General features: G+C 36.7%; 4 protein-coding genes across 5 annotated transcripts in view; 1 reads left to right on the top strand and 3 right to left on the bottom strand.

The window, feature by feature from the left end:
* The window catches only part of LOC145664748 (uncharacterized), a 578,976-nt gene that overhangs the window by 86,142 nt on the left and 476,651 nt on the right, over nucleotides 1-16,183 (top strand). The gene's annotated exons all lie outside the window — the stretch shown is intronic.
* Nucleotides 1-16,183, bottom strand: part of LOC145664759 (uncharacterized) — a 143,438-nt gene that overhangs the window by 65,236 nt on the left and 62,019 nt on the right. The gene's annotated exons all lie outside the window — the stretch shown is intronic.
* On the bottom strand, nucleotides 791-3,148 carry LOC145668339 (uncharacterized). The gene has a single exon (XM_081736099.1). It carries the CDS (start codon nucleotides 2,970-2,972, stop codon nucleotides 1,761-1,763), a length of 1,212 nt encoding a protein of 403 aa, XP_081592225.1. The 5' UTR covers nucleotides 2,973-3,148; the 3' UTR covers nucleotides 791-1,760.
* LOC145664732 (uncharacterized) lies at nucleotides 7,456-9,324 on the bottom strand. Its single transcript, XM_081731624.1, has 2 exons — nucleotides 7,934-9,324; nucleotides 7,456-7,744 (listed from the first exon to the last, which is right to left on the bottom strand). Exon 1 carries the CDS (start codon nucleotides 9,167-9,169, stop codon nucleotides 7,949-7,951), a length of 1,221 nt encoding a protein of 406 aa, XP_081587750.1. The 5' UTR covers nucleotides 9,170-9,324; the 3' UTR covers nucleotides 7,456-7,744; nucleotides 7,934-7,948.

Genomic DNA, 16,183 nt, shown 5'->3' with positions numbered 1-16,183 from the left:
CCAAAAAACAACCGAACATCGGCACGTCTGATTGGCTACTCTCGTTTCTGCCATTGTCTGATTGGCTACTTTCGTTTCCGCCATGATTGTTGGCTCAAAACATTGCGATCCTATTGGGCGGAGTGGGCAGAGTAGGGGTGGCGATAGTGTGACGTATGGCTTCAAGATTTTGTTGTAAGGGCATATCCTCTATTTTGTAAGATCCTTGGGTACTCCCGTTACTCATTTTTGTTTTCTCTTGCAAAACCATTTTCTCACAGTAAATAAAAGAACTTGCATTGTAGAAAAGAACCAAAAGTACATGCATTGTAGGAATAACTGTTAAGGAAATACAAAGTTTCAAAGGAACAAAAATAGTTTAATTTCTTTATCGAAATAAGTTTTGGTGGTTGTTAAAACTAGTTTTATCGAATTGGGAACCTTATATTTACGTAATTGTGACATAGGTTAGAAAAGGTTTGGTTAGGTTACGTTACCTTCTAAAGCACGACTACCATGCTTCTGAAGTTTCGAAACCATCCGCGTCTTGCAAATAGTATCAACTTTTAGATATAATTTCTCGTATTTAACATAACTTTATTGCCAAGCTTACATACCTAAAGACCCACCATTTCTTACTCCCCTTTTTCTGTAAATTTCCCAAATTTTTAGTAAAAATGGAGCACTAAAGGGGCACCACTAAAGTTAACCCCTATTAACTGTTACTTCAACTTAATTCAGTAACAAACTCAACAGAGTTGTAATGCCTTTCTTTAAATATTTATAGATTAAGAGTGTAAACTTTGGGCAATTTACAGATGACGTAGCACTAAATATGGTAACTCATGCCTTGAACAGTTTTTTTTTTTTTTTTTTTTTTTTTAAGAGTAGAAATCAAAAATCGATTCGAAAATGTTAAGTATATAATGATTATGTTTGAGAAACACCTCTTCTTGGATAACAAGCTTCTTACACATATTTTGAAGAAAAATGAAATGAAATCTTTGAGTTTTACGTCCCACGGTTATGCAAAGGAGACGGTGATGATGAGTAATGAATGAAATGGTGGAATGAAGAAAGTAGGAGGAAACGGGAGAACCCACGCACACGGTGTTTGTCCACTACAAGGCTCACTTGGCGGGGGCTGGGATCGAAGCACCAGAGGTGAACGCTCTACCACTGAGCCACCGCGGCCCCATATTTTGAAGATATCACACTTCACATAATATTCAATACTAATATATCCACTTTTCATGTATACACTTACACTATAACACTATCGAATATGATGTCCCGTTACAAATGAGATAAACACAAAAATAAAACTTTCTTGTCCATTTAGCAACATTTTGTTTTACTCATTCTAATTTCCGTATTTATAATTCTTTTCCTATGGAATTTATCACAAATATACATTTCTCGATTATACACATAGTATCAGTGTTAAAAGAACCCTGCAAAATTATTACCAAATTATATTCTTACAAGAAGACAGTTATAGATGTGCGACAATCATTTTGGACACGAGTGTACATATCAGCTCCTGTAAAGAACAATCTCTGCTGTCAAACAAAGCAAGGACAACTGCGTCACATGATCCAATCCATCCGTGTTTCGCTGCGCCAACTCGTGGTTTTACAAATAAAGAATTAATGACGGTTTTTTTTGGCGCTCTTTACTCCTTGTCGCTCGTTGCATCACATCAGTATAATTTTGATAAAATGAAACTGATTTTCACACTGAAAGATTGAAAGAAGTAAATATGATTAACAAGTACTATTTTATATAACACCGTTGGATAAACATTCGTTCAGAATATCGACTATCCTCTCCTCATAATCAGAAGAAATAGCTTTACTAATTTTCTCCATTATTCCTCCAGCAAGATCTTTGTTTGTTATTGCTTCCAAATCTGGCAATTTGTCAGTTTCTGCTAACAAAACGGGTAAAATTACAATGGACATGAGAAGTCCAAATATTCTATAATTGTGGAATTCTTGTATCACTGTACTCAACGTGATATCATGATGCCCAGGTGCAAGGGCACTTAAAACCCTGGACAAGTTTTCGTAATAAATATTGAGAAGATCATAAAGATATTTACGCCGGAGTTTGTGCGTTGTGCTTGTGTAAAAGAAATAATTCAAGTCTAACGCAAAAGACCCATATCTAGCGGCTTGCAAATCTAGCAGCTTCACTTGAATTGGAATTTTATGTTCATCATACAAGAAAAGTAAGTTATTCGTGGAGCAGTCTCCATGAGTAATTACCGACAAAGGCTCTTCAGGTTTGATAACATCACACATTTTATGGTAGAACCCGTCTCTCAGTTTTTCAATTCTCTTCACTGTGGATGGGTTATCATAACGCGATTGAAAAGCTTGCAATGCACTATCCAGCATTTTAACACTTCTGGAATCACGTTCAGGTTTCAACCACACTTCACATACACTATTCCGAAGATTAGAGAAGACTTCTGGTTGTTCATACTTCATTGCCAACGAACAACCATGGAACTCTCCTAATTCACGCATCACCAGTTGACAATGTTTTAAATCAAGCCCTTTTCGTTTGTCAGCCATTTTGAATCCTAAAATTCCCAAATCTTCAAGCACAATAAACTGACTTGTATCAGTTGGTTTTTGCAAGGACAGTGGAAAACCACGAAGAATATTTGGGTATCCCTTTGAAGAACATAACCTTCTGAATTCAGGAAGCACTTTGTTGTACACTTGAAACTCATTCTTGAACACCTCTTCCGTATTAGATCTTTCTCTTCGGATTGGGTTGTTTGGTTGCAACTTGATAAACAAGTGTCTTTTCTCGATGTTGTTGTCCGGCCTCGAAGCTGTTTCCACTTCTACTTGATAAACAAAGGACATGAAGTTATTGCCCTGGTCGACAGCGTCGTTTATCTTGAAGCGTAGGACTTGGACGTTCTGATTGTGTTGAGACACGATGCCTTGCACAAAATCTTTCGTTATAACTTCCATAGCGTCTTCGTGATTTTGATTACACTGCTACTAAAATATTTCTGTGAATACAGATGTCAAGAGGTGCACAGTTCAAATTAAGGTAGTAAAAACGTTGTTGTTATAGTAATTCAGAGTTCAGTTGCGAAAACAGTAAGCAAATATGTTTGGAAAGACGTGTAATAGGCAATAAAAGATTTGAAGATTTGTTTTACGTTTAAAGTGTGATAACAATACTGTTGTGCAACATATATGCTTCCATGAACAATCATGCCATTCGTAAAACTGCAAAATCATCCCTCTCTGAAGCAATTAAGGTTTATATTTTGCAAACTTGTCAGATGATACTGAAAATAATTACATCAGAATGGTTAAGACTACAACCATATGCAGTGAAACTTATCTCAGCTGATACCTCCATAATGTGAACAGATTTTTTTTTGTCCGAGTAAAATTTATGCATATGGGAAAGAATTCTCCTTTTACGAGCAAACTCAGATACGGACTCAGACCCCCACCTAACCTTTACAGACCATATAGGGAATTCAAGAAAATTGTAGACCTTTAGGTTTGCGGCTTTAGTACCTTTTCTAATTGTCACAGGGACATCAACTATACCTCGCTGTAAAGGTTTTGGAACACAGACTCTCACGAGCTACCCTTGTGTCCCTCGCGCCAAACTCGTAGAAGAAGAAGAAGATTATTTTTTTAAAAAAAACGGTATATTATTTGTTTTTCGATATTTGTGAAAATCTGGCAACACTGTTACTTGTATGCAGGAAAAAAATATTTTCACGTGTACGCCAGACATTGGGTACAATCATGTAAAAAAGTGAAGGGCGGAAGTTCGATACCAAGTGAGAAAAAAATCAGAACGTGTTTCCTACGAGAACCACTCTGTACATATTTTTCGAAATATTTCGGTTTACCGTGACGCCCCTAATTAGCATAGAGATATGAGCCATACCTAATTGGAAAGTTTAAGGAAGACAGATTTCAATGAAGTAACCTTTGTGGCCCCGTGCCCAACCCGTAAAAGAAAAAGAAAAAGGAATTCAAAAAAAAATTAAAGTTACATTTTTTCAAAGTTTGTCGGACTATGACAGCATTGTTATTTGTAGTACGTTGATAAAATATTTTCACGTGTACGCTAGACATTGGGTACAATCGTATAAATAATGAAGGGCGAAAGTTCCAGTAGCAAGTGAGAAAAAAATTCGAAACGTGCTTCCTAGGAGAATCACCCTGTAAATATATATTTTTCGAAATATTTTGGGCTATCCTGACACCACTAATCGTCACAGAGATTCACAGAGAGTCACGCCCCTAATCGTCACAGGTCATAACCTCGTTGGAAAGCTTATAGGATACAGATTGAAACGAGGTAATTTTGTGCTCCCCGAGCCGATCGTCACAAATTGAAATTTGAATGCTTGACGCTGAATTTCACCTTAAACTGTACGTTCTCGTCTCACGTAGCCTCGGTGCTGAGAAAAACCTTAAATTTAAAAGAACGAAGAAGAAAACAGGAATGAAATTACGAGCAACAGACTATAGAAGGTGCTGCCTTAACAATTTTAATGTTAGTAGAGCAGTATTGTATAAACACGAAAAAAAAAATGAGAAATTACGGGGGTGATTCAGAAAGTAAAGCCTCCAAACCAACTACTTGGTCAATAGTACTAATGCACTGATGTTTAAGCTATAGAATGTAACTTGCTTCACCTTCCTATCTCTTCTTGTCCCAGAGTGATGAAGCAATACATGACATCCAGGGGTGATGTCCGGTTGAAGCAACGGGCTGTTGTTTAAATTCTGACTGTGGAAGGTTATGCGCCCAGGAACATTCATCGCCGGCGACGAGTCGTGGATACGTCATTACGATCCGAAAACGAAGCGTCGGTCGATGGAATACCGCCACACGTCCTCTACTCCGCCGAAAATTCAGAATTGTCTCATCTGCTGGCAAAATGTTGCTGACATTCTGCCTCATCCTGCCTATGGTCCGGATCTTGTGCCCTGGATTACCTTAAGAGTCTTCATCCCGGCGAAATTAAAATACCGCTAATTTTACAGTAATTATGTGATATCTTCAAATAGATAAAAGATAATTGAAATATGGAACAAGAGCGCCCTAGACAATATTATTTTGCGTGAGGTACCGTTATCACAAGTCACCTAGTGGCTTTCCGTTTTCAGCTGTTTAGAAACGCGAAAATAAATGCCGATTTTCAAAATGGCTCGAAATCAAAAGCAGATAAGTGAGTCGTGATAACGGTTTCTTATGTAAAATAATATTGTCTACGGCGCTCTTGTTCCACATTTCGATTATCTTTTATCTATTTGAAGATATCTCATAATTACTGTAAAATTAGCGGTATTTTAATTTCGCCGGGATGAAGACTCTTAAGGGCCAACAGTACAGTTGTGATGCGGAAGTACAAGCAGCAGTTCGGCAACTGTGCCGCCAGCAGCCACCACAATTCTTCGCTGACGGCATGCAAAACCTTGTTTCGCGTTGGTGCAAGTGTGTTGCCTGTAATGGGGACTGTGCTGAAAAATGATGCTACCATCTGTAATTGACATTGCAAGCTATATCGGTGCTATCTGTTAAACACAAATGAAGGTTGGAGGCATTAATTTCTGAATCACCCTCGTATTATAATTATTTAAAATCATAGTTGGAATTTAATGTCACGGATGAAAAGCCAAAATTAGAGAAAATTAGTCTTTCTTGGAAGGTACACGGTACTAACAGTTTGGTAAACAAACAAAGGATGATTAATTTACGCAAACTGCATTGAACAGCTTTTGTTATAAAATACACCAAAGAAACACTCGTTCAACATATTCACCATTCTTACTTCATAAAGAAACGACACAGTTGATTCAAACTTCTTCTGTACATCAACTAGCCTCCTCTTTTTTTTTTTTAATGTCTCCAAATCTGGAAGTTTATGAACATTAGCTGAAATCACTAGTAAAGTTAACATCGATATATTTTTTTTCTTCCGCTAAGCTATAGAGAATCCAGCAAGAGAAGGTCTTTGACAGTGTTGCTACTACTCACATATCAAGGCTTTTCTATATATAATACCACATATAATAGCAATTTAGTTAATGGGTGTAACACAGAGTGACCGTGGTTGGTAACACTAGCACCAAAGTATGGGCTGCATTTTCTCTCCGTATGTGATAAGAGACTACAGAGACCATCTCTTGTTGGTCCTGCTATAGAAAGCCTGAAATGGCTTTAAGAGAATATTTTATGTTATTTTTATAAAACAGTTGACAGTTCGACACAAATCACAGTAGGCTTAAATCCCAGAAAGCTGATCAAAATATGCAAACGTTGTTCAATTTGCATTATATTATGAATACACAGATATTCGAGGTCGCTGATAACAGTTATCAGGTTAAAAACCAAAAATTCAAAATGGCTGATCCACTATGGCGGACAAGCTTTTTAAAAATTCCCCAAATAGGCTTAAAGCCAGTTTCATCGTATTTTTAGGTCGGTGATAACGATTATAAAGTCAAAATTTTAACATTCAAATTTTTTATGAAGTACACTGCAATATAACAAAATAACATATATTTCTTGTTTCTATAGTTTCAAATTACTAATAATTATAATTATAATTATAACAATTATAATTGTTAAAAATTGGTATTTTTGACATCTATTGGGAAACACGTGCATAAATCCTCAAATCGATATATTTTTTTAAACTTTTGACCAGCTTCTTGGGATTTCAGCCCAGTGTGCAAAGGGGGAACGACTATCGCATGTAATGCAGACCGCTTCAAATAAAAACGCTGTTTTATGAACAACTTATTGTTTTTACTTTGCGACATGAAGCAAAAAGCTGCGAATATAATCATAATGACCTTTTACTTCTTGTTCATGTTTACACAACATTACCTCACCAATTTGAGTAATACCCACTGATTTAGTAGCGTCTACCGTACACGTTGTTACGGAAAGCATTAAACGTATAACAGTATTTCGGATTTCACCATAAACTGTTTCTTTCTCTTCCATGGTATCGGTACTAGGAAGGGACATTAAACTTACGACAAACAAACAGATAAATTCTATCCATTTGAAAAAGGCCAGACAGTACTTTTCATTTGTATCTTCATTATTTGTTCGAGTCTACACAATACTACATTCAAATGGTTTTATACTATCGCTGGACAGTGTGTGTTTCTCAGTACAATAATAAGGAAGTGCCGTTTTCAAATGTAGTTCCGTAGAATCACAGTATAATATTAAATAAACGCGAACTCAAGTTTCATTTTAAATAACTGTATGTTGAAAGTTTCATTTAAATAACTGTATATTTAAGGTTTCATTTAAATAACTTTATATTGAAAGTTTCATTTAAATAACTGAATATTGAAAGTTTCATTTAAATTACTGTATGCTGGAAGTTTCATTTAAATAGCTGTATATTGAAAGTTTCATTTAAATAACTGTATGTTGAAAGTTTCATTTAAATAACTGTATGCTGGAAGTTTCATTTAAATAGCTGTATATTGAAAGTTTCATTTAAATAACTGTATGTTGAAAGTTTCAATTAAATAATTGTATGCTGGAAGTTTCATTTAAATAAGTGTATATTGAAAGTTCCATTTAAATAACTGGGTATTGAAAGCCTCATTTAAATTACTGTATGCTGGAAGTTTCATTTAAATAGCTGTATATTGAAAGTTTCATTTAAATAACTGTATGCTGGAAGTTTCGTTTAAATAACTGTATATTGAAAGTTTCATTTAAATAACTGTATGCTGGAAGTTTCATTTAAATAAGTGTATATTGAAAGTTTCATTTAAATAACTGGATATTGAAAGCTTCATTTAAATTACTGAATATTGAAAGTTCCTTTTAAATAACTGTATATTGAAAGTTTCATTTAAATAACTGTAAGTTCCATTAAAATAACTGTATGCTGAAAGTTGCATTTAAATAACTGTAAATTGAGCAACACTTTTTACAAAACACCAGCAGAGAAACACTCATTCAAGATATCCACAATTCTTTCCACATAAAGTGATGACATGGCTGCATCAAACTTCTTGAGTACATCAACCATTATTCCCTCTTCCTTTTTCAACGCCTCCAAATCTGGGAGTTTATCAACATTAGCTAAAATCACTGGTAACGTCATCATCGATATAAGAAGCCCGAATATTCTATATTTATTGAATTCTAGTATTATCTCGGTAAATGTAATTGGTTCACGTTCCGGGACAAGAATCTGCACAACTTTTGACAAGCTTTGGTAATAGATCAACAGAAGGTCATAAAGATATTTTTGTCTCAACTCATGCGTTGTGCTGTTGAACAAGAAATAATGTAGATCCAAAGCGAACGATCCATATCGGCTAAGTTGCAAATCTACAAACTTCACTTTTATTGGGTCATTGTTTTCGTCGTACAAAAACAACATGTTATTAGTCCAACAATCTCCGTGATTTATCACCGACAAAGGTTCTTCAGGTTTAATAATATCACATATTTTAAGAAACGGTCCTTCACCTTCATTTAATTCCGCTATCTTTTCAATATTCGCTGTAGAAGCGTTATGACAAATGGATTTATAAGCATTAACAGCCTTTTCGACCGCGGTACGGTTCTTCGAGTCACGTTCAGGCTTAAACACAACTTCACTCACATTTTCACAAATATTAAAGAAAGTTTCTGGTTGTTCATATTTCATTGCCAGCGAACAACCGTGAAACTCTCCTAACTCACTCAACACTACTGCACAATGCTTGAAGTCAAGTCCTTTCCGTTTATCCGCCATCTTGAATCCTAAGACACCCAAATCTTCCAGTGCAACGAACTCACTAGTATTTGTAGGTCCACGAAAGCAACTGGGAAACCCATGCGGGATATCTGGGAACCCTTTCGAAGCAGCAAACTTCCTAAATGCTGGAAGAACTTTGTTGTAGATCTGTAACTCATTCCTGAAGGCCTCTTCTGTGTGGAATCTCTCTCGTCGAAACTGGTTGTTCGGCTGTAGTTTTATGATAAGATTTTTCTTCAGGTTGGTGTTGTTAGATCTTGCTTCCACTTGCACTCGAAAAACGAAGGACATGAAGTTGTTACCTTCCCCTACAGCATTAGTGATATTGAAACCCAGGATTTCGATGTTAGAATCCTCTTCGGATAAAATATTTTTAAGAAAATCGCTCGTTATGGCTTCCATGTTGTAATAAAACAAAGTTTGTTATGTCGCTAACGTTACGACCTTGTTTGCAAGTGAATAGAACTTTTATTTTCTTCATTATAATCTGAATTTGCTGAGTAACTGAAACCCAACGAAATGTGATAACAACTACGATATACTTACTTATTGCTGAGGCATTATGATACAGTAAATGACAACGCTGTTTCTGATGACTTAAAGAGCTGCGAAGTTATTTTTCCCTTTTTTTTTTTTTTCACTTTTGAACTATTGCGTAAGTACTCTGTTGCCTCGCGTATCTATGTGCATAATCATAAAATAAGCAAAACATCTTAGTATTGTATTTTGACAATCTTTTCATTTCAAGATTCGCTTTCAAGTCTGAATCTGTTCCAACCTTTTGGCAACCGGATAGTATTTTGCAATTATATACTCTTGCAATGCTAAAATCTACTTTTAAAAAGTCACTTCTAGCTATTCATTGCCATTTTTGCTCTTTGCCAATCAGTACTCAAGCCGGAAACGATGGATTACTTCCATTTCCGGTTTAGTGGACCGTAAAGGTTGATATGGGAACTAGTTTCGGTCGCTGAATCTATTTTACAGAAGCAGCAGTATCACGTGTACCTCACGTAGAGGGGTTTGGTTTGTATGGCGTGATATTTTGTCAATTAATATTGATACCTGAAATGGCAATAGATTAATATCACTTCCGGTTTTAGTACAGAAATTAGAGTGAAATTGAAATATAGTCTTAGAAGGGTTATTTGATTGCAGAAAGTCAGTTGTAGCTATCAGTGACCGTTTTTGCTCTACAGTAATCAAGGTAAAAATTGGAATTGTTGATTTCCGCCACTTCCGGTGTGAATAGAAGGTTATGAACTAAGATAATACTTACTCTGAGAAATCTAAATTGACTCCGAAAAACAGCTTCTCGGTATCTCTGATCGATTTTGCTATTTATAGATCAATATTGAAACCGGAAGTTGTACTGGATTTCTATTACTTCCGGTTTTAGTAGACAGTTAAGGAGATGGACGGGAAATGTGTTTTCGGGACGCTTAATCGATTGTAGGAAACTGCTTCTCGCTATCTATTACCGTTTTTGGTCTATTGTAATCAACGTTAACACCGGAAATGAGAGAGTTCTATTGTTTCTTGTGGGTGGATCATCTCCACGAACAAACTTGACTCCTCTAACGCTCTCGCCTTCGGTGCCAGCGGTCCCGCGTTTCGATTTCCGGTATGGGCACTCGGTGGAAAAAGTGTAAAACGCTTTTTCAGGCCAGCCACCCTGAATGAGGTTTTCCTGGGTTTTCCTCATTCACACCAGGCAAATGTCGGGATGGTACCTAACATATAGGTCCCAAGCCGCTTCCTTCCTTCCCAAATTCTTTCTTCCTTCCCTTTCCTCGGATAGTGTGATCGCCTCATACATGACGGGCTAATATGGCCTTAGATCAGGGCACCAAAATTTCGGAGTCAGACGCACTCTCCAATCGGAAAATGATGGTCGCCACTATCTCTTATGTACAAATTATGAGAGCCCCCCACAGCCTCCCACAGCCTTTGGTTTGACAAAGGAAGAGATTACATCAGGGCATAAAATTTCAAAACCAAACAATTAGATTCAGGATAATCAATTTTGAATTGGTCAATTCATATACACGTGAAAAAATTACCTTAAGATTTTACGTTTGTGTAATGATCTCTCTCTCTGCACTGAAGTACCGGTTGTCGATTGCAGTTTTCGGATCAAGCCCTTAAGTTAAGAGCCATTGATGGAAATTGTCAGCAAATTATCCAGTGTGTCAGTCTTCAGTGAATACCTGTAGGCAGTCTTACTGTCTCTGTTGAGACTATTGAAGTCTCTCGCACATGAAGCAGTAATGAATGAGAGGTAAAACTAAAAAAAAAGGAGGGTGGGTGATAAAGGAGGGGTGAATTACAACCTTGTGAAGACTTCATTTTCCATGCACGTTGTAAAGACGTTTCATTCCGTTTTCCCTCAGTAACAATTATTTTCGTGCGGAACAGAGACTGAGCAGTTCTGTGAGTTTAGGCAGAAACCATTTCTACTGAACACTAGTCGCCAGCTCTAAATTTCTAGTCGACAATGGCGACCGGAAATTTTGCACCCTGTCTTAGATACCGAAAGCCCAGAAATCTAAAATCCTAAATCCAAAATATCCTAAACTTGACTCCTAACTTTAGATCTTTTATATCCTGACCAAAATTGATAATGTTCCATGAATTAATTCTTGACATTTTTATTTTTTTTTTTTGTCTCAGACGGATGGCAAAGCATATATATCGGTAAACAAGCCTTTAAAAATTCTCTTTATTTCTTCCTATCTTTGCTCCAATACCTAATGAGCAATGGACGAATGGATGGCATGCATAGCAGTGGCAGTCGGTGACTTACAATAACAGGAGTTGCAATGTCAAAGGCAAGTGCAAGTATGCCAGCACGTTCCCTACTCGCAAGTATTTATTTACTATTATTTACTATAATATTCAGTTACTATTCGCATATAACTAGGTCTAGAAATTTCCTAATACGTCTGATAGAGACAGGGTGACGCAGCGCGCTTACCACGTGGTTTTCATAAGGCTAAACATAGTTCAGCCGGTCTCTAACAGATGGAGTTAGAGTGGATCAGGCCCATAAGAGCTGTCACGCCAGTGGTTAGTTGGTTAGGTTATTCCGTTATAACTATGCGTTCATACTGGACATGTAAAATGTGTATAGGTTGAAACGACGAACAAAATCAGGATCTTGATTTTGATTCTAATACACCTTGCATTTCCACACAGATCGATTAGCTATTGTTCTTTATTAATTGTCTGCTTTATAACAATTAACTGGAGTACACAATTCAACAGTATGGGACGTATTCAGAGTCGGTTTCACGTGTGATTAGCATCGTTCAAATAATTTCTTCGCTAATGCGTGATTATAGTTTCCGACTTCGGAAACACTTTGGTGATTCGCAGGATTGTCAAACACTAGGAGGATTAGGATTAGAATTAGAAATTAGATTTCTGGATTTTTGGCATCTATGCCCATGTTAGCCCGTCACTAGGATTAGAATAAGGAATTAGATTTCTTGGCTTTCGGCATCTATGGTCGTTAGCCCGTCACTAGGATTAAAAATACAGAATTAGATTTCTGTGCATTCGGCATCTATGGCCATGTTACTCCTTCAATAGGATTAGGAATTAGATTTCTGGGCTTTCGGCATCTATGGTCACGTTAGCCCGTCATGTATGAGGGATGACGTCCCTAGGCCATCATACTATCCTAGGAAAGAGAAGGAAGGAAGCAGCCTGAGACCCACATGTTACGTACCATCCTGACATTTGCCTGGTGTGAACAAGGAAAACTCAGGAAAACCTCACTCATGATTTCTACCCTGAAAATACTTTTACACTTTTTCGACTGAGTGCACCAACCGGGGATCGAACATGGGACCACTCGCATAAAGACAAGACCGTAAGCCCAAAGACAAGGATAAAACGAGCTGAAAGAGAACACTGAAGAAAGAATCATTAGATTATGTCAGTGGAAATTAAACTAGGCAATAACGTTAAATTATAAAAGACAATTATGAACAGTAAAACAATAAGGAGGTAGTATTTAGTATTTAATACTAAAAATTATAACTATAGAAGTCGAATTAAAAATATCTCTTGTCGAAATTATTTTAACAACAAATCATTCAATAAATTTCTCTCTTCGTTTTTTAATCGTAATTTTAATTTACTTCTTATTCGTTAACTTAACTTACTATTTATTAAGTTAACTTATTTAAAATGCAATCATATTTAATTTATTTTATTCTTATATTAGAAATAAGCCAATATGAAATGACACCCTTTTGTGGTACAATTAACAGAGGTACAAATAGGGCCGGCTCTACCATATGTCCAACACGTTCATTTGCACGATGCGGCATGTTTCGAGGGGCGGTAAAATCTGCCATAACTATATTTAAAATTCCTAAGCCGACCTTCTATTTGAATAGTATATTCATAAATCATGTTTAGGTCGCATTAGTTTAAAGTCACATGGACAGCGCTAAAGCAAGTGGTCAAACAAATCCCAGCATGAATTGCTTGATTGTTGTCAAATAGAAGAACTTAATTCTCGAACAGTAGTGAACACCTGTTCCATTTAGTTAGTTTATCACAGTTTTGATACGAAAACTAGTTTTATCTTTGTCACTAACAAGTTCCTTATCTTTGAAGGTGGAGACAAGTATTAAAAAAAAATTAAGTGATGCAGAAGGAAAATCAAGAAATAAAGATAAAAGAGCTAGTTGCACTGGAATTGCAAACTGATATATTGAGATTGAAGCTTGATATTGAATTCCATTAAAAAGATTACTATCTTTTCTTTGTAAGTGTGTTTGCTTTATCTTTCACTAACACAACTGATTAACATTGAAAGAAACAAGCAGTCATAATGAGACTGTATTTGTAGTGTGTAGGCCTTTCTGAGTTCACGTGCACTTTCCTTCTCCTTCGTTGTTCACGATGGGGTAGTATAAATTTAAGATTTGTTGTTTCTGGAGAAAAGGGGGCGGCAAATGATTCAATTCCATGTAGCGGAAAGTTCCCTAGGGCCGGCCCTGGGTACAAATAAACTTGTTTCCACATATCGTGTTCGAATAACCTTGCGGAAGAGTGGTGGGTGATCTCTTGCATTCTAGGTCGTCAATAACTTCACTAATGTGTTACTAAATACAAACTTACAACCATGCGATATGCAAATCCTTAATATGACGCTAATCACAACTAACAACCTCTCTGAATATTGCCTTTTCTGTTTAGTGCAGTGACGTACGTAACGTTAATAGCGTATGGGGCAAGAGAAGAAATTGTGCTCTTACCTTCCCATCCTTATTCCCACCACTATGTTTCCATCATAGAAAATCTAGTTTCTCCTTCCTACTTCTTCGTTAAACGTGATCGTGACTTGGCTGTGGGGAAATGGAAATTAATTATGCAAAATGTTATTTAGTATACCGCAGTCGTTTTGCAAGATTGAGAATTTTTGAAATCGTTTCATTTTTGAGTCAAATATTTTTCATGCACAAGTTTCAATGCTGTTTTTCTTACATTAACATCAATAAACTAACTAAACTATCTAACCATATGGCCTATCGAACCTGGAGGTTCAATGTCGCATTCACAAATTAGCCAATTGAACTTAGTTTCTAATTTGTATTCCTATTTCGGTGAGACCCATCTTAATATTGTCCTCCCATCTGCGCCCAGGACTTCCTAATGGTCGATTTCCGATTGGACTTCCAGTTAAAAATTCGACAGCGTTCCTACCTTCTTCCATTTTAGCTATATAACCTGCTCACCTGAGCCTCCTAGATTTGATTACCCTAATAATGTTTGGTAAACATTAACATCAACAAACTTGACTAAAATCCAAAGTTATTTCCTACAGCTTCTCTTTCAATACTTAGAAGAGCAAGATCATGCAATCTGTCTTGACCAATGGATGCTTCTAAGTCCTGAATAATTGGTTTCGTTTGCCGAATAATCTTTCACAGTTATCAACCTCATGAGTAGATATGACGCATTCGGGCAAATAGTAAGCTGAGTTTATGGTAGGGCTCACAATGGATGGTTTCATATATTAGGCGAAAGAATGAAGAAAACAAGAATTGGTACTATTGGCTGGCGATTTTTCTGCGCGAATTTCAATTAACATTCTACAGACTCTTTTTTTTTTTTTTTTTTTTTTTTTTTTTAATGTAACTCCTATGAATCAATATCACTACTACTCTAGAGTTCGTCGAAGTTTCTGCATTTGTTTTCGTCGTCGTTAGTGTCAGCACTATAATACAGTGTATTAATGTCCAGAAGAATCCCTAAATTGAATCAGAGTCTCGTAACGAAGTGATCTTTCATCCACTTTCCATACGAATACGGTAAACCGCTGCATCATTCTATTGCATCTGTTGTTTGGTAGTTTATCTCTCAGTTTTCAACATCTCACTTGGTGTTATATTCTTTTTCTTTAGATGTTTTCAATTCCGTCTCATTTTCGACAGAGCTCAAATTATTCATCCATTGATTCATAGAGTAAAGTTTTCCTTTCGGCGTAAAACTGATCTTTGAGACATTTTAAATCGTATTTATAATCACGGAATTTTATCTTACAATCCTGTAGCCTGTTTTGAACTCGGTCGATTGAAGTTTCAACAAAGTTAGAAATCTGTAGTTGGACTAAGTTTTGTATAAGTGTCCTGTGTCATTTCTTGTTTCGCTGTTCTGTTTTTAAATTTTGTCTATTTCAACTGTCCCTCGGAAAATATGTGAAACCTACTTCGGCCCAACCTCCGCCGCCTTCTTGCGGAGGAAATCTTCCCGTTGCTATGGGGGAAGAAGTGAATGACATCGGCTATGTTGCCAATTTGTCATTCAGTCCTTTGGTCTTAGCTACTTAGAATGGCTGACAAGACAGTGTACACCAAAGACCGGGAAACAATTTGGAATGGCAACCCTGTCCGCATATGATCTCGGCCATAGCAACTTGTCCTTCTCTTTTAAGGGAGGTACAGGACACACCGACAGCAGCGCCAGCAGAGGCACACTTGGTATAGAAAGGCTCTACCATCTGTCATGAGCTTAAGGTGGATCACTAGGTGTTCTCGCTGCTATGCTAAATGCTGTTTCAGTAGTGCGGCGTTGCCAGATAGTGTCGAGCGTTTGCTGATGCCAGATAATAAAGGGAGTAATGATGAAATTCTGCTTCGATACTTACTAGAGAAATTAGTTTTCGACCCTTACCGCAATTCCGCTTCTCGAACTGTAACGCTAGAATCCAGGGATCTTCTTATTGTGACTACTACAGTAAACGTACAAATTTGGCAACAACGCATTATGGCGTTCTGCGCAAGATTCGTCTCAAAATCTGTTTCCTTCAATGTAAATTAATACTTAAATAAAATGTGAAACATAACACGAGAAATGGTCAAATAATATATCAGTTCGTAATAAGATTGTTGATTT

The sequence above is a fragment of the Thermobia domestica genome, chromosome 1 (genome assembly GCF_964235325.1).
Source record: "Thermobia domestica chromosome 1, izTheDome1.hap1.1, whole genome shotgun sequence".
In the NCBI taxonomy this organism is placed as follows: domain Eukaryota; kingdom Metazoa; phylum Arthropoda; class Insecta; order Zygentoma; family Lepismatidae; genus Thermobia; species Thermobia domestica.
The sequence above is the reverse complement of the archived record's forward strand: the minus strand, read 5'-3'. Positions and strand labels throughout refer to the sequence as shown.